This window comes from Mauremys mutica, chromosome 1, assembly GCF_020497125.1.
Source record: "Mauremys mutica isolate MM-2020 ecotype Southern chromosome 1, ASM2049712v1, whole genome shotgun sequence".
Classification (NCBI taxonomy): Eukaryota; Metazoa; Chordata; order Testudines; family Geoemydidae; genus Mauremys; species Mauremys mutica.
In genome coordinates, this window is record NC_059072.1 from 10,664,920 (window position 1) to 10,687,914 (window position 22,995).

At 55.2% G+C, this 22,995-nt stretch overlaps 1 protein-coding gene across 1 annotated transcript in view; it reads left to right on the forward strand.

The window, feature by feature from the left end:
• Positions 1–22,512, forward strand: part of PODXL (podocalyxin like) — an 88,334-nt gene extending 65,822 nt beyond the window's left edge. The window contains exons 5-8 of the mRNA XM_044986005.1: positions 8,445–8,592; positions 11,794–11,855; positions 12,407–12,574; positions 20,494–22,512. Coding sequence (XP_044841940.1) covers positions 8,445–8,592; positions 11,794–11,855; positions 12,407–12,574; positions 20,494–20,688 — 573 coding nt within the window. The 3' untranslated portion in view covers positions 20,689–22,512. The remainder of the gene's footprint in view (positions 1–8,444; positions 8,593–11,793; positions 11,856–12,406; positions 12,575–20,493) is intronic.
• Positions 22,513–22,995: the final 483 nt, after the last annotated feature.

Genomic DNA, 22,995 nt, shown 5'->3' on the forward strand with positions numbered 1-22,995 from the left:
GTCTCGGGAGTAGAGCCCAGGTCCCCCGAGTCCCAGTCCCAGGCCTCTCCCGTAATCTCACCAGGTTCAGTCTGCTGGGCTCAGCTCACACTCTGCCTCACAGCCACTTTGAAGCAAGAAGAATTTTTAAAGGGGAAGCCCCGTGCTCAGTATAAGGTCGCCAGAGCAGGGCTGGTTTCCCTAGGCAGGGAATCCTGTTGCTGGGCCTCGCAGAAACACCCTATCATTCATCTCATCTCATTGCTTTATTGTTTAAAGGGCCCTTGACAACTTGTTTCCCTTGCCCCCAGAAAAGGAAAGGATTAGGGCTGGGAGGACAGGCCTTTGCTTCCTGGAGATCTGCGCAGCGTCGCAGCCTGGCGGCTTGGCCCCCACAGCGACTGACATGGGAAGGCAGGCCTCCGACTGGGGCAGGCGCAGGCCGAGCTTGCTCTGCTAGAAGCCCTGCCTTGAAGCCTGGATTTTCCCACGTCAGCCGTGCCCAGGGCCGAGCTGAGCTACCTCACTGAGCTGGAGAGTGGCGGCTGGGGGAAATCTCTGTTCTCTCTCTCTGTCCATCTGTTTAGGGCGGTTTGTTGATTCAAGTGCTGTTACCTCATTTGGGGATGTTAGTTTTAGATTCCCGCCAGTGTGGGAACCAGATTAGCTCAGCCCGTCAGGCCCTGTCAACTCCAGCCAAAGAATGCAAAATACTCTGAGGGGCAGGGAGGTATCGGAGCAGATGGAAACCATGGGGGACTGGCAGGTTCAAGAGGCTGGGAATGAGGAACAGAGATGTTCGCCTCCGAGGGCAGCAGACCCTCCCCAGCACACGTCAGGAGGGACTGAAAGTTGTCCCATGGCTCTTTGGGAGCCTGTAGGTGGTGAGCCTGGGGGTTTCTAGTGGAGAGGCATCCATAGCCACCGGCAGTCATTGGAGAGGCAGCAATGACCGAATGGGCCATGGAGGCAGGACCATCCAGGCAGCCACTCCAGGGCACGTCAGAGCAGAGTGATTAAATGACACTTTCCGATAACCAGAGCCCTTTGGTCTCCTGGGCTGATCCATCCATGGCCCCACAAAGTCCTGAGGCTTCCTTCTCAGACGCCTGGCATTGGCCGGGACAGCCACACATCAAAGCAGGTCAGGGAAGTCATGTTCCTGTGACTTGAGGCCTGTTTGCCAGTCCCTCGTCTGTGCAGAGTTCCTTGGATAGCGTCAGCCAACTGCATTGACTCCATGGGGGAGCAGTGGACGCTGTGTGGCGTTCTGTGCATAGGGTCCCCTTCTGGGTCCCTCGGTTTTACCTGAGGGGGCCAGGCCCTTCATCAGTGCTAAGTCACATTGTTTCTAAAGCCTTTTGCTTCATGGTTCTCGAAAAGGCCCACTAAGAGCTGCAGAATTAGGGAGGCCGATTCCTGCGGCATTCAGCATCATGTCGACAGGCCTCTGTGGGAATGTTGCAGTACTGGGAACTTCAAGAGGTCAAACCCCAACAAGGCAGGAGGACAGCCCACAATATCATGAGATTTTTTTAAAAGACGGTATTGTAGTTTTTTGATCTGTCTTGTGATTTTTGAACTCCCCTTGCCCAGCCCCAGCCTGGGTCTGAGAGACAACTAGTGCCGCTCACTCTCCCAAATGTACCGGGTAAGGGGATTTGCCCCCTCTTCCCCCACACCCCCCCCTGACAGGAGCTCTCACCCTAACATGTCCTCATCCCTTGCCCTGCAATTAATTCTGTCCCTGACCTCCAAATCAGTCCTGTCCTGTCCCACCCAGTCCCCATATCAGTTCTGCCCATCCTACTTCACCCCATCAGTTCTGCCCCCCGTCCGCCATTGGTTCAACCCCCCAACATCCTGTCATTTCTGCATCCCTCCCATTAGTTCAGCTGACAGCACCCCACCAGTTCTGCCCCCAGCCCTTACCCCATCAGTTCTGCCCCCAGCCCCCACCTCCCTAGTTCAGCCCCCTCTGCTCCGCCTGTGGCTCTTCACCCCCTCTCCCAGGCCTGAGGGGCTGCAATGGGGCCCCCTCTCCTCCTTCCCGGGACTCTTCACCCCTCCCCAGGGAGGTGCTCCCCAGGGAAGGGGAGGAGCAGAGCACCGTCCTGTCCTGGTTGCTCACAGCAGGAAGGAGAGGAGTGGAGCTGCTGGGGTCTTTAGCTCCTTCGTCCCTTGGGGTTGCCCTGGGGAAGGGGAGAGAGCTCTGTCTGCAGCAGCTCTGATGGGTCACTAGAGGACAGGAGCTTCTCGCATCAGCAGAAGCCTGGCTCCGGCCCTGACCAAAATCCTGTCATTCCCGAAAAAATGGTAAGCGTTGGCAACACGGATGTTAGCGCGGCTGCGCTTGCTGCTCCGTCCCAGCCAGCAATGGCTGTGCAGGCCCAGGCTAATTTGTAGCAGCCAGGGCGGGGAGAGACCAAGCCTAGAGAATGGGTTCGGTTCCCAGCTCTGCTACAAGTTGCCCGTGTGACCTGGGGCAAGCCCCTTCGGCCCAGCTCCTCAGCGGCAGGTGGGCGCCTATGGCCACTAGGTTGGTGCCTGCGGCCACTTTTTAAACCCCACTGACATTTTCAAAACTGCCGCCTCGCTGCCGTCTAACCCGGTAGGCTCCTAAATCCCTATGCGCACCTACGTCTCTGCCAGTCGGCTTTCACAAAGCCACCCGAGCCCTGACGCTGCCCCACAGCCAAGGAGCTGCCCAGAGCCATCGCTCAAGCCAAAGCCCCCAGAGGCCCCAAAGTGAGAATCTCCAACTAGGTGGGGGAACGCCTCGCTCAGCGGCAGCGCTCCATCCTGTCAGCGTGCTCTGAGCCTGCCTGAGACCTGTGAGCTCCCACAGCAAGAGGTGCCAGAGGCAGGCACGGCTCTTCCTGTCCTCACACCTTTCCCCACGCTGGCGTCCTCTTTGCTGTCCGTCCCTCAGCAGGAGGGGACATTGATTTCCTTTGTCCCATTGCCAGGTGACTCATAGGTCAGAAGGGACCATTATGATCATCTAGTCTGACCTGCACAACGCAGACCACAGAATCTCACCCACCCACTCCTGTAACAAACCCCTAACCTATGTCCGAGTTATTGAAGTCCTCAGATCATGGTTTAAAGATCTCAAGGTGCAGAGAATCCTCCAGCAAGTGACCCGTGCCCCATGCTGCAGAGGAAGGCGAAAAACCTCCAGGGCCTCTGCCAATCTGCCCTGGAGGAAAATTCCTTCCCGACCCCAAATATGGCGATCAGTTAAACCCTGAGCATGTGGGCAAGACTCACCAGCCAGCACCCAGGAAAGAATTCTCTGTAGTAACTCAGATCCCACCCCATCTAACAGGCCACTGGGCATACTTACCTGCTAATAATCAAAGATCAATTAAGTGCCAAAATTAGGCTATCCCATCATACCATCCCCTCCATAAACTTATCAAGCTTAGTCTTGAAGCCAGATATGTCTTTTGCCCCCACTACTCCCCTTGGAAGGATGTTCCAGAACTTCACTCCTCTAATGGTTAGAAACCTACATCTAATTTCAAGTCTAAACTTCCTAGTGTCCAGTTTATAGCCATTTGTTCTTGTGTCCACATTGGTACTAAGCTTAAATAATTCCTCTCCCTCCCTGATATTTATTCCTCTGTTATATTTATAAAGAGCAATCATATCCCCCGTCAGCCTTCTTTTGGTTAGGCTAAGCAAGCCAAGCTCTTTGCGTCTCCTTTCATAAAACAGGTTTTCCATTCCTCGGATCATCCTAGTAGCCCTTCTCTGTACGAGTTCCAGTTTGAATTCATCCTTCTTAAACATGGAAGACCAGAACTGCACACAGTATTCCAGACGAGGTCTCACCAGTGCCTTGTATAACAATACTAACACCTCCTTACCTCTACTGGAAATACCTCGCCTGATGCATCCCAAGACCGCATTAGCTTTTTTAACGGCCATATCACATTGGCAGCTCATAGTCATCCTGTGATCAACCAATACTCTGAGGTCCTTCTCCTCCTCTGTTACTTCCACCTGATGTGTCCCCAATTTATAACCAAAAATTCTTATTAATCCCTAAATGCATGACCTTGCACTTTTCACTATTAAATTTCATCCTATTATTATTACTCCAGGTTACAAGATCATCCAGATCTTCCTGTATGATATCCCAGTCCTTCTCTGTATTGGCACTACCGCCCAGCTTTGTGTCATCCGCAAACGTTATTAGCACATTCCCACTTTTTGTGCCAAGGTCAGTAATAAAAAGATTAAATAAGATTGGTCCCAAAACCGATCCCTGAGGAACTCCACTAGTAACCTTCTTCCAGCCTGACAATTCACCTTTCAGTACAACACGTTGTAGTCTCCCCTTTAACCAGTTCCTTATCCACCTTTCAATTTTCATATTGAGCCCCATCTTTTCCAATTTAGCTAGTAATTCCCCATGTGGAACCGTGTCAAATGCCTTACTGAAATTGAGGTAAATTAGATCCACTGCATTTCCTTTGTCTAAAAAAAATCTGTTACCTTCTCAAAGAAGGAGATCAGGTTGGTTTGGCACGATCTACCTTTTGTAGCTCTTTCAGCAACACGTGCGCTGAGTGCCACAGCCAAAGCCCAGCACCTCCAGAGCCCTGCTTCGACCTGTGGGCAGGGCTGGCTGGGTCAGAGGAAGGTGGGAGCCTCAGAGGAGCTCGCTGTGCGATTGAAGAGCCTGCCAGGGCCTGACTTTCCTGGTGGAAAGCGAAAGGGCAGGAGAAGGGCAGCACCTGGCTCTCGCCCCGGTCTCATGGAGCTGAGGCCAAGGGCCCTTGTCCCCTGCTGGGAGGCTAACAATGCAGGCGAACTCCCTCACGCAGGCGGCTGGGGAACGTTCCTTCCTCCGGAGCATGTGCATCCTGTCACCGCCACGGGCGCCTCCTCAGCCGCTTCGCAAATATTTAGACAAGGAGGGGCGAGGTTGTTCCTTGGGAGGTCAGAGGACAGGAATAAAGCAACTGCGCTCTTGGTGGCTGCGAGCCCAGGGGCTTAGCAGAGAGACTGGCCTCACCTCGCCACGGGAGCGGGCTGAGGACTCAGGCAAAGGAAGCACCAGCTCCTGGGCCGCTGCTGTGTGGCCGGGCCCAGGTCCTTCTAGCCCAGGAGCTAAAGGGAGGCCGAGTGAGATGGCTAAAGGGAATTAACTGAGACGTGAGGGGTTAGGGAGCTCAGCTCTTCTGGGCTCACACTGGCTGCCCTGTCCCCACCTCACTGTCCCCTGTGCTCCAGGCCCAGCAGCATCACCCCTAATAGGGTGTGTTTTGTGATAGCACCTAGATGGCAGGGCCCCGTTGTGCTGGGCTCTGTGTGTGCAAAGAACGGAGGGATGGTCCGGACCCCAGAGAGCCACGGTGGGAGCATAAGGTCAGGCAGTGGCTGGAGACAGACGGGGGAGCAGGACGTAACAGACAGATGATGGGACGTAGTGAACTGAGCCGCAGTCACAGCACACAGCTGCCAAACCGGTGTTTGTGCTCCACTCCCCACTTCAGCCCCCCTGCGCCGTTCCAGGAGCTCCCAGGCACCCCCTTCTCCCCCGGGCTCTGACCCCCCAGCTCAGCCCCCCCCACCCCTGCACTGTTCTGGGAGCTCCCGGGCACCCCTTTCTTCTCTGGGCTCTGACCCCCCAGCTCAGCTCCCCCATCCCCTGCACCTTTTCGGGAGCTCCCAGGCACCCCCTTCTCCCCCGGGCTCTGACCCCCCAGCTCAGCCCCCCTGCCCCTGCACTGTTCTGGGAGCTCCCAGGCGCCCCCTTCTCCCCCGGGCTCTGACCCCCAGCCCTGCCTGGCACCTTTCCGGGAGCTCCCAGGCACCCCTTTCTTCTCCGGGCTCTGACCCCCCAGCTCAGCCCCCCCTGCACCGTTCTGGGAGCTCCCGGGCACCATCTTCTCCCCCGGGCTCTGACCCCCCCAGCTCAGCCCCCCCCCCCACCTCTGCCCTGTTCCGGGAGCTCCCGGGCGCCCCCTTCTCCTCTGGGCTCTGACCCCCAGCCCTGCCTGGCACCTTTCCGGGAGCTCCCGGGCACCCCTTTCTTCTCCGGGCTCTGCCCCCCCCCGGTTCAGTCCCCCCCTGCACCGTTCCGGGAGCTCCCGGGCGCCCCCTTCTCCCCCGGGCTCTGCCCCCACAGCCTGGCACAGCTCAGTACCTGGTACCTGCACAGCACATGCTCAGTGTCACAAGCCCAGCCATTTGCTCACAAATCCCCGTGGGATGGGAGCTGACCGGGGCCCTGCTTGCCTCTGGGGCTTGGGGCTCTTCATCCACCATCCGTCGGGCCTGCTCCCTCGCAGGGCCCTGTTTACCCTGCCCCATCCTAGCCCCTGGCTCCCGGCTCGGTAAGGGCACAGCCCAGCTCGTTTGAAGCCGGGGCCAGGGACGTGCAAGTGTGATCTGGCTCCCCGCAGCCCTCCGGGAGTTGCTATTTCTGTAACTCCAAAAGCTGCAGCCCTCAGATAAGGCCGGTCGTGCCCTGGAGAAGAACTCCGGCCAGCTGCATTTGGCTTGTGATAAAGAAACTGCTTCGAAACTCTTCCTGGCCTTGGGGCTGCGGCACAAGGCAGATGAAGAGGGGACGCTGCGGAGGCCGCGGCCAGGAGGGACGCTCCTGGGCCCCATGTGTACAGCCGGAGCAGCTGGGGCATCTGGGCTCAGCAGAGAAAAAGCCCCAGGCAAGAAGCCCACTGCTGCTCAACGAGGCAGTGGTGTGGTGACCGTCAGCACCCAGTCTCCTCTGGGGTTATTAGGCGAGACCAGAGGGAGACTGGTCCCATGTTTACATGGGGAGGGAAGCAGCCAATGTCGGTCATCGCCTGCTTTGCAGAAGCTGGGGGACTAGAAAGAGAGGCAGCCCTGTGATGCCTCGGGGCACCTGGGCCTGAGAGCCGCCTTGTTACCCCCTGCCTCCCACGGGCGGGCGTCTCAGCAGAACGTGCAGGGGAATCTCTGCCACCACCAGCCTCACAAGCCCTCTCCTCCGGCCTCTGCCAGCACTGGCTTCTCCTTAGCAGTAGGGATGTCCCAGGTCCTGAGTCCTTGTGAATCGTTCTCCTGTGTTATCCAGCCCTGGCTGCTCGCAGATATCCCAGATGCTGTGCCGTGGGCCCCAGTTTTCCCTTAAATCCCCGTTCCCATAAACCACGCAGCATGTGTCATGAAATAAAAGACGGTTTATTTAAGAAAGAACCGAGAGTCAGTGAGAAACAACAGAGAAAGGTGGAAACATGTCTACAATACAAAACAAAATCATAACAACCCAGACTTGGGGCTACACTCTTTCCTCGTTAATAAAGTAGGTTTCTCCCTCCCCCCCGCCATACAGTGAATTAGTCTTTTGTCTTTATTCCCAGCCAGGGCCATCGCCTGCCTGCTATGCTTCTTTTCACCTCCAAGTGAGTTCAGTTGTTTGCAGCTGACTCTGGGGTTTTTCCATTGACCGTCTTGGGATGGAGCGGGAGGGGTCGACAAATACCTTGCCGGCTGAGCAGGGCTCGGTGACACCTGCCTTCTGCCCAGATACATTATCCTCAGGTGACTAACTTTTACGCCAAGTCCATAAAGCATACGTTCAATAGCAATACCTTATTAACTAGCATACGTACAGCACACTCTGATTACGAATCCAGACCCATTAGGAGCATCTCTTTATGGGTAAATACCCTGTGAGACCTGGTTGGTGTCGTGAGTTTCTCAGTTTTGAGGGGCGAGATGGTTGCAAAGAACAGGGCACTCTTTACCAAGGGGTTGCTGTGTCACAAACACCTTATTGGCGACAAGACCATCCCTAGGACTCCCCAGGCAGGAAACTGTTGCCACTATTTCAGCGTCTCAAAAGCAAGCCCCCGACCATATTCTTTTAATGCCGCGGAAGCTGGCCTAGTGGTTAGGGCTCTAGCATGGGGATGTGCGAGACTTGGGGTCATTCCTTGCTGGCCTGCAGACTTCCCATGTGACCTTGGCCAAGTCGCTTAGCCTCTCTGTGCCTCGTTCCCATCTGTGTTGTGAGGCTAAACCCGTCAAAGCATGGGAGGATAACGGCATTAAGGACTGGGAGGCGCTCAGATACTATGGTGACTGGGGGGACAAGGTGTATAAGTACCGTAGAGCGATAAACTAAATCAGGCCCGGTCTCCATTTCAAAGGTGTCTGGTCACCATAGCACCGCCTCCATCTCTGACCTGGAGGTACCACCTCTTGGGACAAGAGGGTTGTTCACACTCGGCTGAGATCACCCACAAAGGGGCCAATTCGTGCCCAGTGCTGGTGTGGTTCTGTGATGTAGCACCTGCCCTCTCCCTCCAGAACAGGGCTGAGAACCATCACGCTCGTTGCACGACAGTGCTGGGTTGGATTTGACCTGGGGCGCTGGACCCAGGCAGACCTGGGGCGCAGAAGGTTAGTTGGCAGGTGTATCTGCTGGCTTAGCCGATGTGTGCTTTCTGTCCCTGCAGGGCAACTCTGTGGATTCCTCCCTGCACAACATGCTCTGCAAAGCCGTGAAGGCCACGTTCAACCAGAGCCGAGACATCTGCACCGTGCGCCTGACCGCCGCTGGGAACTCCCCCAACAGGATTGCTGTGCTCGGTGTTTCTGTGCAAAGTGAGCCCTGCTCACTACCCAAGGGCTTTGCAGGAGGGGAGGGGGCGGGGGGTGTCTCACTGCTGAAGACCTTTCAGCCCAGTGGTCCCCAAACTGGGGGGGGGTGCCCCTCTGCAGTGGCATGGAGGAATGTCTGGCATGGGGGGGAGGTAGCGGCCTGGGCCAGCCCCCCACCAGGGGAGGGGGGGGTGGAGGGCAGGGAGCAGCACCACCCGGCCCCGCTCTGACCCTGGCCTCAGCCATAGCTGTTGTCCCAGTTCCACTCCCAGCACCCTGCTCCAGGCCATGGCTCAGCCCCCAGGCCCTGCTGTCAGCCCCGAGCCCGCATGCTTGGCCTCAGGCCTCCGCTCTCGGCCCCAGCCTGGCCACGACTCCGCTCCAGGCCTGGGGTGTGTGTGTGTGTGCGTGTGTGCGTGCGTGCGTGCGTGCGTGCGTGCTGTTGTAGCCTCTTCAGGAGGCCTGGTGGAAATCATGGAGCTGTGTAATCAGCCTTACTGGGGACTCCAGTACTTTCCATTAAGGGCTGGTTGGGGCTCCATTGTTCCCGCTGTCGTCCTTTGGGCTGTGACGGAAGCCCAGTGGCCCCAGCAATCAGTAAACGGCTAGGCCACCGCTCTGGTTCCAAACCTAGTTGCCAGGTGGATCAGTTCGATTTCATCTTCCAGTAGGGTTACGACCCACTAGCCAGTATCAACAAGGGCCTGGAGCCCAGGCCAGGGAGAGAAAAGCCTCACCCCACGGCGGCTCAGGAGAGTAGCTGTGCAATGATCTCTCAGTGCAGGTGCCCCGGTTCAAATCCAGCCCAGCTGATGGCTGCTGGGTTGCTGATGTGAAATGAGATGGTAGGTTTCAGTTCAGCTTCCAGGCTGCAGGTGCTTCCGTGGTTAAAGGGCCCCACGAGGACTGACCTCCTTTGGGCACCCACAGAGGAGAGGACAGTGTTTACAGGGCCTGGGGAGGGACTCCCCTTCGTTCAGCGAAGCCAGGCACTTAGAGCCAGTTTACACAAGCAGGACAGGCCAGAGCTCTCATGCTTCAGGGCAGAAGCTAACTGCTAGCTGCCTGGGGTCAGGAAGAGATCTCCCCTCGGGGCAGGTTATTCTGGAACTGCCTCCTATGGGGGCTCTTTCACTTTCTTCTGAGGCAGCTGGTACTGGAGCAGGGACTTACTCTCACAGCCGAGGAGGGTAGCACCTGCCTCTCTGTTTAATGCCACTCCTGGCGTGGTGGGGTAGGGAGAGAAATTGAGAGCAGTGCATGGTCTTCCCCCTCTACCCACCAGGGAGAGCTGCTGGTACCAGCCCTGCCAGTGATCTCATGCAGGCGAGTGTGCGGAGAGGGGATCTCAAAGCTCAGGCGGACCTAAATAACCCAAGCTGGTGCTCCGGGCACACAGCCCTGCTACAGCATAATAATAATAATAGGAGATATATCAATCTCCTAGAACTGGAAGGGACCTCGAAAGGTCATCGAGTCCAGCCCCCTGCCTTCACTAGCAGGACCAATTTTTGCCCCAGATCCCTAAGTGGCCTCCTCAAGGATTGAACTCACAACCCTGGGTTTAGCAGGCCATGCCCTCCCCCCCCGCTGCATGGTCACCTCAGTAACAGCCCCACCTGCTGGGGAGAGGTAGGAGCCCACTGCTTGGCAGAGGCCATTTGCCAAACTCCCGGGAACAATCTGATCCTTCCCGTGCTCCATGAAGGACGCCTGCCCTTGGGGGCAGGGAAGTGACTCCTGGCCTGTGAGCTGCTCTTCGACCACCAGCCTCCCTGTCTCACCTTCCCCCGTGCTGTCTGCTTCCAGTGCACACAGCACTGCCTGTAACGGGCCTCCCGCGGCCTGGGCACAGGGTAGGCAGGGGCTGGGATTCGGAGCTGCCCTCTTGTGCTGTGGGTACGTCTACACCGCAGTGAGGCACCCACAGCTGGCCTCAGGCGAAGGGGCTGTTTAATTGCAGTGTAGCCACTGGGGCTCAGCCTGCAGCCTGAGCTCTGGGAGCCCCCCTCCCCCCGGCACCTCGCAGGGGCCTAGAGCCCAGGGCTCCAGCCCGAGCCGGAATGGCTACACTGCAGTTATACAGCCCCTTCGCCCGAGTCAGCTGGCACAGGCCAGCCGCGGGGATTCAGGTGTCCCTCAGGGACTCAAGTGCGTGCTTAGGGCGATTGTTTGGCGCTTATGAGGCCCGAAACCAATCCCCAAAGCCCATCACGCTAGTGAAAACAGCCCCGGCTCCCCGCCCCAGGGCTGCATCCGCTCCCCATGTGGCCCCAGCCCGCTGCACAAACGGGACAGCCGGAGCGGCCAGAGGGCTGTGGGATCCCGCAGAGGGAGCAGGACAGCCAGAGCGGCCAGAGGGCTGTGGGATCCCGCGGAGGGAGCAGGACAGCCAGAGCAGCCAGAGGGCTGTGGGATCCCGCGGAGGGAGCAGCCCAGCCCGCTGCACAAACGGGACAGCCGGAGCGGCCAGAGGGCTGTGGGATCCCGCGGAGGGAGCAGGACAGCCAGAGCGGCCAGAGGGCTGTGGGATCCCGCGGAGGGAGCAGCCCAGCCCGCTGCACAAACGGGACAGCCGGAGCGGCCAGAGGGCTGTGGGATCCCGCGGAGGGAGCAGGACAGCCCAGGCGGGGCAGGGACTAGCTGCCCTGCGAGGTTTGCGCCTGCTTTGATTTCTGTTCTTGTCACGCGCTGCAGCACGTGTGTCATAGCGCCGCATGCAGGGCTCAGGCAGCCCTTCCCCCAGCCGGTGCTCTGGCACCAAAAATCTCCTTTGAACCAGTTTGCTTTGGGCCTGGGTGTCGCGCTGCTGAACGGTATTATTAGAGTTACAGCCCTGGGCTCCAACCCAACGAGCATCCCGGCGGCAGGCAAAGCACAGCCAGCAGCACGGCCTCCTTGGGCCCGCAGATTCCTTAACCCAATAGAATCATAGACGAGCAGGGTTGGAAGGGCCCTCAGGTGGTCATGCACCGAGCCTGACATGCAGAGAGGGCTGGGCAGTCTCCCTCCCCCGTTTAATCCTTGGCTTCTCTGCAGAGGCCCAGGCTGCCATTTATTCACTGCAGGGCCTGGGGCAAGTTGCCCCGTTTCCTCATGTGTGAGCTGGAGGCTGAATGCCCCGAGCTCCGCCTGGGGCAGGCCGCGTGGCGTAGCCGTTACGCAGGGGGCCGCCTTTCACCTCTGGCTCGTTTCTCCCTACAGCCAACGCCGCTCCCAAGGAGCTCTTTGACCTGCTGGGGACGAAGAAGGGAGAGCTCCAGCAGGTGAGTGGGTCTCTCCCCCAACCCCCCCGGACGAACCCCATTTCCCGTTCCTGGGGAGGCGGCTTTGGGCAAACGCTGCCGAGATGACGTTGGCTGGAGCGCTGGGGCTGGAAGACAGTCCCACTGCTCCCTGCCATGCCAGCCCCAAGGCAATCAGCGTCTCCATTTCTAAAGGGCTTTAGCCTGTGACTAAGAGGAGCCAGTTCGCAGGGGACGGGAACATGGGGGGTGACGTCTCACTGAGCCCAGCTGCTGTCCTTGGACATCCCTCCTTCCCCTCTGCGCAGGCTGCCTGGAGCCCCTGCCAGGGCAGGGCAGGGCAGCACAGCACACGCCACAGTTGTATGCGCCCGGCTGATTGTGCAGCTGGCCGTTCTGTGCAGGCCCAGGCTCGGGAGCGCAGGCAGGAGCTGGGCCGCTTGCCGTGCCATGGAAAGAGGACTGCAGGGGAGGCCGAGGGGGCGGGCGCTCTGTCAACGCAGGCTAGGCACCGAGGGAAGGGAGGGCAGGTGCTGCTGGGTCTGCCCCCTCACCCTTCCTGCCCTTGGCAGCTTGGCATTGGCAACGTCACGTACGCTGACAAGCAGATGGAGGAGGAGAATGAGGACCGGTTCAGCATGCCCTTGATCATCACCATCGTGTGCATGGCCTGCTCCCTGCTCCTCGTCGCTGCCATCTACGGCTGCTGCCACCAGCGGGTTGCCCGTAGGAAGGATCAGGTAAGCACCCACGGGGGCTTCCCGTTATGTCCCCAGCCCCCTGCAGGGCAGGGGCGTTTTGTTTAGTCAGTCAGCAGCCAGAGGGCTGGGGTGACCTGCGTGGTGGGGGAGAAGGGAGCTGTGTCCTAATGTGGACGGGGCTATTGCCAGAAGCAGAGGGGTGGTCCTGGGATCAGACCACTGCCAGCCACCCTGAATTCCTTGGGGACGTGTGGGGCTGGCTGCTCGGCTCTGTCACCATGGCTGGGCTGGGAGGACTGACATGGAGAAGTCCCCCTTCCCCTCCCATTACATTAGACAGGCAAGAGCTGGTCAGCAGCAAAGAATCCTGTGGCACCTTATAGACTAACAAACGTTTTGCAGCATGAGCTTTCGTGGGTGAATACCCACTTCTTCTTGCATCCGACGAAGTGGGTATTCACCCACGAAAGCTCATGCTGCAAAACGTCTGTTAGTCTATAAGGTGCCACAGGATTCTTTGCTGCTTCTACAGAACCAGACTAACACGGCCACCCCTCTGATACTTGACAAGAGCTGGTCAGAATTTTGTCCCAGGGAAACCTAGTTGTGATGCAAATTGCTTTTGGTCAAGCACAGAAAATGCTTTGGGGGAATCTCTCTGTTGGCAATGAAACTGGTTTTCTGATAGAAAAACAAAAATGGGTAAAAATTTTGGTTATGAAACAGGTTTTTGGGGTTCTTTTTTTTTCAAAATTTCCCTTGAATTTTTTTTTCTTTTTTGATGAAAACCCACCCCCCAAAGCGATTTGATTTCTTTCAAAAATTTTAAAATGTCCTGTGAAAAAGAATTGGCATTTTTCAGCCAGCTGTAACCCAGACTCTGCCCCCTCAGGAAATCAACCAGGAGATGCCCCCAGGGGAAAGTCATGGAACAAGCTGCCCGTTACGCAGTTTCTGTAACGGATCTAACACTCGCCTCTATCAGAGACAGGATACGGGACAAGATGGGCTGACAGTTCCCACACGCCCACCATTTTTAAGTGGGTGGCAAGTTTTTTCCTCAGGCCCTCGTCCAAATTAAATCCCTGGCTAACACAGCGAGCACAGGGACCGTCACTGAGCACGCAGCCCAAAAGGCTGTTTTTGAAATGAGGGGCAGCTTGGCGTCCTGCCCCGAGCCTGCATCCCATCCCTGTAGATTCTCATAGTGTAGCTAAGGTAGCAGAGGATCAAAGCCCCAGTTTGAGTTACGCACCTAAATACCTTTGGGGCACTAGGCCTGAGTGCCTCCTTAGAACTGATGGGTGAGTCCACTGTGCTCAGAACAGTAGGGTTTACAATGGGCTAATCTGACAGGGTGTCGTATGTTTCTCCTGTTCATGTCCCTTTGAGTTTCCCTGGGAGGATCAGGCTCACAGCAGAGCAAGCTGAACTGTTGTTCCCCAAGGTTCCCTACCAGTCACCATATTGGCCTGTACTGATTTACTCCCGCTAACCCCTCAGTTAGGGTGCAGACAGCAAGTGTGAAAAATCAGGACAGGGGGTGGAGGGTAATAGGTGCCTATATAAGAAAAAGCCCCCAAAATCAGGACTGTCCCTATAAAATCGGGACATCTGGTCACCCTACCCTCACTGGCACTGCTGGACAGTCATTGTATTGCTCTGTGCTGTAGGAAATGCAAATATGACTTGCAGACACAGTTGATGTCCACAGGAGGGCGCAGGCACTACACCCTTTTAGATCAAAGAGCACCAGGAGTGATGGTTGCTGCGGCAGCAATTTAACTCTTTAGTTTAGCACTGCTAGGGAAATCCCTTTGCTCGCCTGTGCAGAGTCCGGTCTCAAACCTAACAGATAAAGGCAACATCTGGTGCCAAGCTTGCGAGCTAAAAGGCTGGCTATAGTATCAGTGTAAAGAGCCAGAAGAAACCAAAGTACAAGTCACTGCTCCCTCGGTTTACACAGCTCCAGTTGCTACTGATAAAAGTTTGGATCCAGCGGAGAAGGAATTTGACAATGTCATATGCAAGAATCCTATGATAGGGCAAAACCACTAGAGGTCTTCACAAGTTCTCCTGAGGGCGGTGCAGGATTTTTCAGAGAATTAAAATCCTCCTTTCAGTTGGCTTAGAAACGTCTATAGAAGGTGATTACTCAGGGCTCGTCTACACTGAAAAGTGAGGTCAACCCAGTTATGATGCGTAGGGGTGTGAAAAATCCACAGTCCTGAGCGACATCCTGAAGCTGACCTAAGCCCCAGCGTAGACAGCACTAGGTCGGCAGAAGAATTCTTCCATTGACCCAGCTACCACCTCTCGGGGAGGTGGATTAACAACAGGGAGGGCTATAGCCCCAGCTTCTTACACTCAGGGCTGCTTCTCATGTGCCCTGCCTCTGCGATCAGGAGCGAAAAGACGGGCTGGTCTTTAGGTCCATTTCATTGCCGAGACCACAACCAGGGTCACTGTCAGCTTGAAATTAACTATATATAAAAAAAAAAAGAAAAAAGCATGAGAAGTGGTTACAGACCCTACCTGGGCTGGAGCCCCCCATCAGTGTGAATTCCTTGTATTGCTGTAGTGCTTAGGAGCCCTAATCCTGGCCCAGGACTGCAGTGTGCTAGGTGCTGTACACACCCAACTGGAGCGTACATATTTCTCTCACCTTTCTTGCTCTGTGAGAGGCCCAACAACAGGTGCAACTTGCTGTATGGGGGAAGGAGTGACACTGATTATACACCACAAGCTGTCAGTGTTGTCTACTGCCATTTAAAGGTTTAAACACATTTTCAGGCAGACGTGTGATTTTTAGGTCCCTTTCACTGCAAGGTGGACACCTGTCCGCTAGGAATTGGACTGCAGCTCAGCACACTCATGTCCCAAAAGGCCGCTGGCCAGGCACAGACAGTAACAGGTATCTGTAATCGTGGGCCTGGGCTGGAGTCAGGCTGGCGTCCTTGAGAAGAAAGGCTCTCTCTGCCCTGAGGAAGACAGGCCTTAGCGGTGACTCGGAAGGCTGGCTAAGAAATTGAAACAGCCCAGCTGCTCTCCCTGGGTTTTGCTGGAGGACTGGGGCGCTGATGGCTATTGTGGGTTCTTACACCGGAAGGGGCAGGCGGCTCCATCTTTCGCTCACTTTGTCCCAAGTGCTCAGTAGAGCAGAGGAGCTCTTAGCAGAGACGAAAAGCAATGGCTGTGGAGCACCCTGACTTGAAAATCCCTTCCCTGGTGAGGATTTCTGAGGCAGTGCAGCTACATCCGTGCAAACAGCGGTGTACGCTGCTGCCGTTACCCCTCTTCAAAACCATTGCCCGTCAGCTGAGGAGCCATAGGCCGGGGGTTTCCACCAGTGCAGCTACATCAGAGCAAACCCCTCCCGTGTAGCTGAGCGTCACGGCTCAGCTCTCAGCCTCTGGGGACTGGAGGGACGAGACCACAGGTGTCTTCCGGGGCTGATGAGGCCTGAAGTTCTAATGTAAAAGACAAGCAGATGATTTCTCTGCTCCCCTCTCCCCCCGGCAAATACATTTCAGGCCTTCTTTATACATCATCAGAGCAAAAATGGGCACACGCCCCTTCCCCTCCCCTGTCCCCATTGCAGGTCCTTGCTAGCACAGAGCCAGGTCATCCCTCCACCTCCAAATGTCCTTCCAAGCGCACTTAATTCGCCATGATTATTTAATCTACAAACATGAGAGAAAAGCCGCAGTCAAGTCACCAAACAGGAAGTGGCAGCATCCTGTCTAGACACTGAAGGACTCGCTCCTTGGCCTGTTTGTCAAGCCCCGAGGAACCAGCCACAGACAAGATTGACGATTAAGAGCGGGATGAAAGTGAGGCTGCATTTGGACCTGAAAAGACCAGGCCCCCGCTTCAGAGCCGGCGAGGCTGCTCCGACGCAGGGCTGAGTTTTAAAAAGACATAGGGGTGATGGGCTTCGGGAAGCAGACAGCTGTGGCAATTCCCTGCCATTGGCACAGTGTAGGCACCTGAGGGGTTGGGATACTTGGGTCTGATTCCGGTTGTTGGGCTTCGTGTGTGGGTGCTGGGTGGTGGTGGAGGCCTGGGCTATAGAGGAGATCAGACTAGATAGTCCGGGGGGTCCCTTCTAGCCTTAAACCCTAGTCCCGTGGTTCTCAACCTTTTGGGGATCAGGACCCATTTGGCAATGTTTAGGGCCTGTCGCAACCCAGTAAATAATCTGGGGGTGGAGGCCCACAGGTGGATTTGCCCCTGTTCTGCCCCACAGTGGGGTTGGGTCCTGCCCGACGCTCACCCCATAGTGGCAGCTCCTGCAGCTCCAGTGCTGTGGGGCTGGCTGGGCTTGGCTCTCCGTGCTGCTCAGGTTTGGCCCCACCCCTGACTGGACTAAATTTGTGTGAGTGGAGCTGTGACCTGGCTCATGGGATGGCAGTGCCACTCACTCAAATTTGGCCTACCCGGACTCTGGTTGCCATGGCGGCTGGGCCAACCCTGAGCGGCGCTGGGACCCCAGAGGTTGCAGCGCCTGGAGCAGGGAGGTGAGCTCAGCCAGACTCGTGGGACAGGAGCTGCCACGCGACCCTTTGAAACATTCTGGCAACCCAATTTTGGGTCCCGACCCCTGGGTTGAGAAACCCTGGTCTGAGTGACGCGCTGCTAGGATCAACACCCACTTCAGCTCCCCACCTGTCTGCAGGGAGGCATTCAGAAGCGGGCGGTTTGCAGAGGCAGCGCCGAAGAGGCTCCTGCTGCAATATGTAAGTGATGGAATTGAACACAGCCGGCCTGAGTTGCGTGAGCGCCAATCAGAGCCGCTGGCTTTTCTTTACAAAGCAGCACTTCCAGCCGCTGGCTCCTGAGGCGTTGCCATGGCAGCAGCCTGGCTTCTAATATTTCTAACAGCAGCAGCTAACCGGCCCTGTTTGTGCTAGGTGCTGTACGGCCACGTAACCAATGACAGGTCCGTGCCCTGAAGAGCTTATTGCCTAAGGCCATGGCTACACCGGAAAGTTGTACCAGTTGTGCCCACGTCAACAGACCAATATAACACACACACACACACACCCACCCCCAGGGTGCACACACTGATTCTGGTATAAGAACAGCTTTTTGGGGTTAGCTTAAGCCCCTTCCCAAGTAACACAAGCTGAATCAAAAAAAGCCACTCATAGGAATGAGTGCCCGGAGGGGGAGTGGGGCAGGTGTTAAACCACTATATTAATAGTCATGCCTTTCGCTTATAACTGTAGCAGCTTAAATTCACTCCTTGGGTTGTAGCAAAGCAAAAATCCCGCCCACACAACAACTCTCCCATGGAGACAAGGCCTTTCTAGACAAGCCAGGCAGCGTGTGGGAGGTAGGCAAATCACAGGCAGTAGCGCACGGTCCCACAGCAGGTCAGTGCCAGAGGTGGGGATAGACCCCACAGCTCCGATACATGCTCTGTGCCCTGGTCCCCGCTGTCGCTTTCATTGTAAGGGGGCCGCATTACAAGGGAGGATTCAGCGCCCACGTTCAGCCTGGTAGAACAGTCATCCCACGGGCCATTTGAGAGCCAGCTAGTTTGCTGTAGGTATTTTAGAAATGTCACAGACCAGAGGGCAGGGGAGGAAGGCGTGGGGGAAGGGCAAGTACAATCTGGTGCCCACTTCCCAAAAAATGAAGGCAGGGTGATCCTGGCTGTTGTCAGCCCATAAGGCCGATTTCCACCCACAGTCAAACTGCGAAGGGGAACACCAAGTAACTGTGCAGAACCATGAGCAATTAGCAGCATGAGCGGTGGGTTTCATGAGGAAGAAATCCTGCCAGAAACCTAATTGCTTTGCTTTCTGGACTGAGATGGGGACCAACTGGCTGCAGAAAAAAGTTATTCAGAAAAAAGACCCGGGGATGACAGTGGACGAGAAGCTGGATATGAGTCAGCACTGTGCCCTTGTTGCCAAGAAGGCTAACGGCATATTGGGCTGTATTAGTAGGAGCATTGCCAGCAGATCGAGGGCAATTATTATTCCCCTCTATTCGGCACTGGTGAGGCCACACCTGGCGTATTAAGTCCAGTTTTGGGCCCCCCACTACAGAAGGGATGTGGACAAATTGGAGAGAGTCCAGCAGAGGGCAACGAAAATGATTAGGGGGCTGGGGCACATGGCTTACGAGGAGAGGCTGAGGGAATTGGGCTTAAGAGAAGAGTGACGGGGGATTTGATAGCAGCCTTCAACTACCTGAAGGGAGGTTCCAAAGAGGATGGAGCTCATCTGTTCTCTGTGATGGCAGATGACAGAACAAGGAGCAATGGTTTCAAGTTGCAGTGGGGGAGGTTTAGGTTGGATATTAGGAAACACTATTTCACTAGGAGTGTGGTGAAGCATTGGAATGGGTTACCTAGGGAGGTGGTGAAATCTCCAGCCTTTGAGGTTTTTAAGGCCCAGCTTGACAAAGCTCTGTCTGGGATGATTTAGTTGGTGTTGGTCCTTCTTTGAGCAGGGGGTTGGACTAGATACCTCCTGAGATCTCTTCCAATTCTAATTTTCTCTGATTCTACGTCAAACGGATTTTAGCAAAGCATTTGATGTAGTGTCTCTTGAAGTCCTATTGGAATTGGCTTGGCTAGGAACACTTGAAGAATGATTAACCGGCTAAACTCCAGGTAATGGTAAACCAATGTAGCTGGGGCAGAAGTCTAGCCTCATTCTACGGTGATGGCTTGTTAGCATCACAGCTGAGCTGCGAGCGTGGCTAGAATAACACATTCAGAACACAGACTAATGATAGGAAACTGGAAGAAGTGGCAAGAACCAACCAAAATCCTCTAAAGAGCCTGAGAGAGATTGGAAACATGGGCAGAAAAAAAAGATGCGCTGGGAAAGGCCCAGGTGAGGACATCTGGGGGATGATCCCTCGGGCACCTGACCAGTGCAAGACACTTGCGAGGCGCAACAGTGCCCAAAGAGACAACAGAGGGAGCATGGACAGCAAGTTAGACATGAGTGGGCAATGAGACACAGCTGCAAGATGAGCCAGCATAATATCCAGCTGCACATGCTTGGGCGTCATGGCCAGAGCAGGGAACTAATCATCTCTCCAGCTCTGGTGTGACCGTTCCTAGAGCATCGGGTTCGTTTCCAGGCACCATATCACTAGGAAGAGGAGGTGAATCAGGCGTGAAATAGTGAAGCCCCATGCCTTGGGACTAGCCTGGACAAGAAAGACAGCAGGGAGCGTAGAATGGAGACCGACGCTTCCTGGCTAAGGGGAGATGGAGCGGATGAGCTATTTGTCTTTTCCCATCTCTGTCTTCTGTCACAGAGGACTAAGGTGGGACTCTGTGGCATTATTTATACAGAGGCACTTCGTGACCCTAAGTGCACTGAAAACCAAGGGTGGCCCCAGTCAAAGAAGGTTCAGCCGAACAGCAGGGTTTTTCCTGCTTTGGGGATGCCAGGAGGACAGGTGCAGAAAACAGAGCGTGGAGCCGGCTAGTTCTGAAGGACACTGTGCTGCTGAGCTCAGGAAAGGTCTTGCTGAAGGAATTAGGAGCTGGTGAGGTGAGCCAAGGAGATTGCACGTCTTTGGCCCTGGGCGTGAGGAGCTGAGGGAGAACCAAGCCACCAGCTGCAGTACACTTCAGACTCACTCTCTTTTTAAAATTCACTGATTGAGTAGCATCAAAGGCTAGCAGATGCTTTGTAAGATTCTCCACAGAGCCCCGCCAAGGTACCTCAGTCCTGATCCACAGCACCCCTGCCCAGTCCAGTCTAGGCCCCTCCATCCCGACCTACAGCACCCCTGGCTAGTCTAGTTTTGGTCATCACCAGGAAAGTCACACTAACATGTCTGGTTGTGAGGTGACTGTGCAGTGTGGACAGATGCTGTGAGGATAAAGGTTGGCAGCTGGGAAATACTGTACATTTATCCACAGACCGACCACGCTTTTGTTTTCACCAAAGATTTGTTTTTTTTTTCTTGTCCCCTTCCAGCAACGCCTGACAGAAGAGCTACAGACCATGGAGAACGGCTACCATGACAACCCGACCCTGGAGGTGATGGAGACCTCCTCAGAGATGCAGGAGAAGAAGGTGAACCTGAACGGGGAGCTGGGAGACAGCTGGATAGTCCCCATGGACAACCTCACAAAAGAGGAGCTGGAGGGAGAGGAGGACACGCATTTATAAGTGACATGAAACTCTACCAGCAAAACAAAACCAAACCACCCCAAAACGATCAGAGCCACAAGTGCCGTTGCTTGGAGCATCCTGTGGAGCAAGGAGACACCCAGGTGCCTGAATGCCCCCTTGAGGCAGGAGACCATGACTGGCGTTTGCTCTGGCCCAAATGTTGTTCAATCAAAACATATTCACTGTCCAGACTAGGTTGTATTTTTGCTTCTGTAGCGGGAGAGGGCCTGTATTTAAGCCTTGACTAGAGACAAGAAAGTTCAGCTTCTGGCCATTGTAAAAGGATAAAGAGCTTGAAGGCCTCTTGCAGGGCTTCTCAGCCTTTTCCATACGGGGACCCGTTCCGTCTAGCTGGGATCTAGCACTATGGGAAGGGCAGAGTGGTCATGACACCCCCCAGCCCCGGGCTGAGAACCCTGGATTCAGAATGATCAGAAGCCTCTGGTGCCTAACGGGGGTACTCCAGAAACTGCGTTAGCATCACAGCGGATTTGCCTTAGTGAAGCGTGCTGCTCAGGGCAGAAGGGCTGGAGGCAAAGGGCTAGCGATCTCCTGTCATAGGTTTTTCTCAGCTCTTCGCTCTGCTGTCATGTGCATCACCTACTGCCAGTGCCCAGTACATTGTGAGGCTCTGCATTCTGTTTGGTTTTTTCCCCATCACTGCTCACCAGGAGAATGAGGATCTTTCCCCCATGTAACCTCCACCATCACCTGCATTTCCATAGTCAAACCTCCAGGTTCTGCTCCAATCAAATGATGGGGCAGTGGTGAGAACACGGGGTAGGGGATTTGGGGTCCATTCTGTGTGACCTCAAAGAAGTCACTTAGGTGCTCTGTGCTTTTGTTTTCCCCATTTATGTGCAGAGAAGCTTTATAGAAGTGTCAGTTATTAAGCCACAGGAGATAAGGGAAAGAACAGCAACTGCCCTCATCCCAAGCCACATGATTGCCTGGTCATTTGCAAAGTCTCCCTGGAATCACTATGGAAAATACTTTGCATTCACCAAAGCTTCCCCTGACAACCACAGTGATCACTCCTGGGTCCTTAATACTCCCTCTGTCCTACATGGACCTTCCTGGCCTGCAGTGTGAATTCCACTGACTGACACCGGGGTCCTGTTGAGGATACACCCTTCCTTCAGGACGGGGCAATGTTAAGGCTCCAAGACTGCACTTCTGCTGGGTTTCTTTAGCCACTGTAGGTAGACGTTGCCGTGGGATGTTGCCTTCTCAAGCCATTAAAATGCAGCATTTTTTCAGATACAGTAGCATCCTTACTACAGCGAATAAAACAGAGTTATTTAATTCTTGGCTGGAATCATGTCCATAAACAAACTGAGCAGGAAATACCTGCACTGCCTCTGCCATTGAAAGGAAATTCCTAAGCCCATTCTTTTAGCTCCTAGCCCAAAGGTCATAGAAGTTTAAAGGGCAAGTGTGTAGGAAGCCCACCATGTATTTAGGGAGGGTCCCAGTAAGGGTCCTTAGTGAGATCTGCATTTGAAGCAGGACTAAATACCCTGTTTCATCATTGCATCCAATGACAAAGTCGCTCAAAACGCACCGTGAAGTTTCTCACGGCTCATAAAAAGGCATCTAACAGCAGGCAAATAGGAAACTGCCACCTTGATTGTCTGGTATGCAGGCAGACTTGTCAGAACTGCATTTCCTGAATGTGTGAATGCAAAAGAGATTCAAACTCACTGGTACGTCTACACTACCCACCGGATCGGCGGGTAGTGATCGATCTATCGGGGATCGATTTATCGCGTGTAGTGTAGATGCGAGATAAATTGATCCCCGATCGCTCTGCCGTCGACTCCGGAACGCCACTGCGGTGAGAGGCGGAAGCGGAGTTGATGGGGGAGCGGCAGAGGTCGACTCGCCGCCATCCTCATGGCCAGGTAAATCGACCTAAGATACGCCGACTTCAGCTACGCTATTCGCGTAGCTGAAGTTGCGTATCTTAGGTCAACACCCAACACCCCACCCCCCAGTGTAGACCTAGCCATTATGTGAGGCAAGGGCTGGTGCTGGGGAAAAACTTAGTGAAGTTGCTGCTGTTAACCCAAAAATTCTTACACACCTGAAAAATCTGTGTCATGCCAGGACAGGGCTGCCCCCCTCATCTCCTTGGGGAGGGATAGCTCAGTGGTTTGCGCATTGGCCTGCTAAACCCAGGGTTGTGAGTTCAGTCCTTGAGGGGGGCCACCTAGGGATCTGGGGCAAAAATCAGTACTTGGTCCTGCTAGTGAAGGCAGGGGGCTGGACTCAATGACCTTTCAAGGTCCCTTTCAGTCCTAG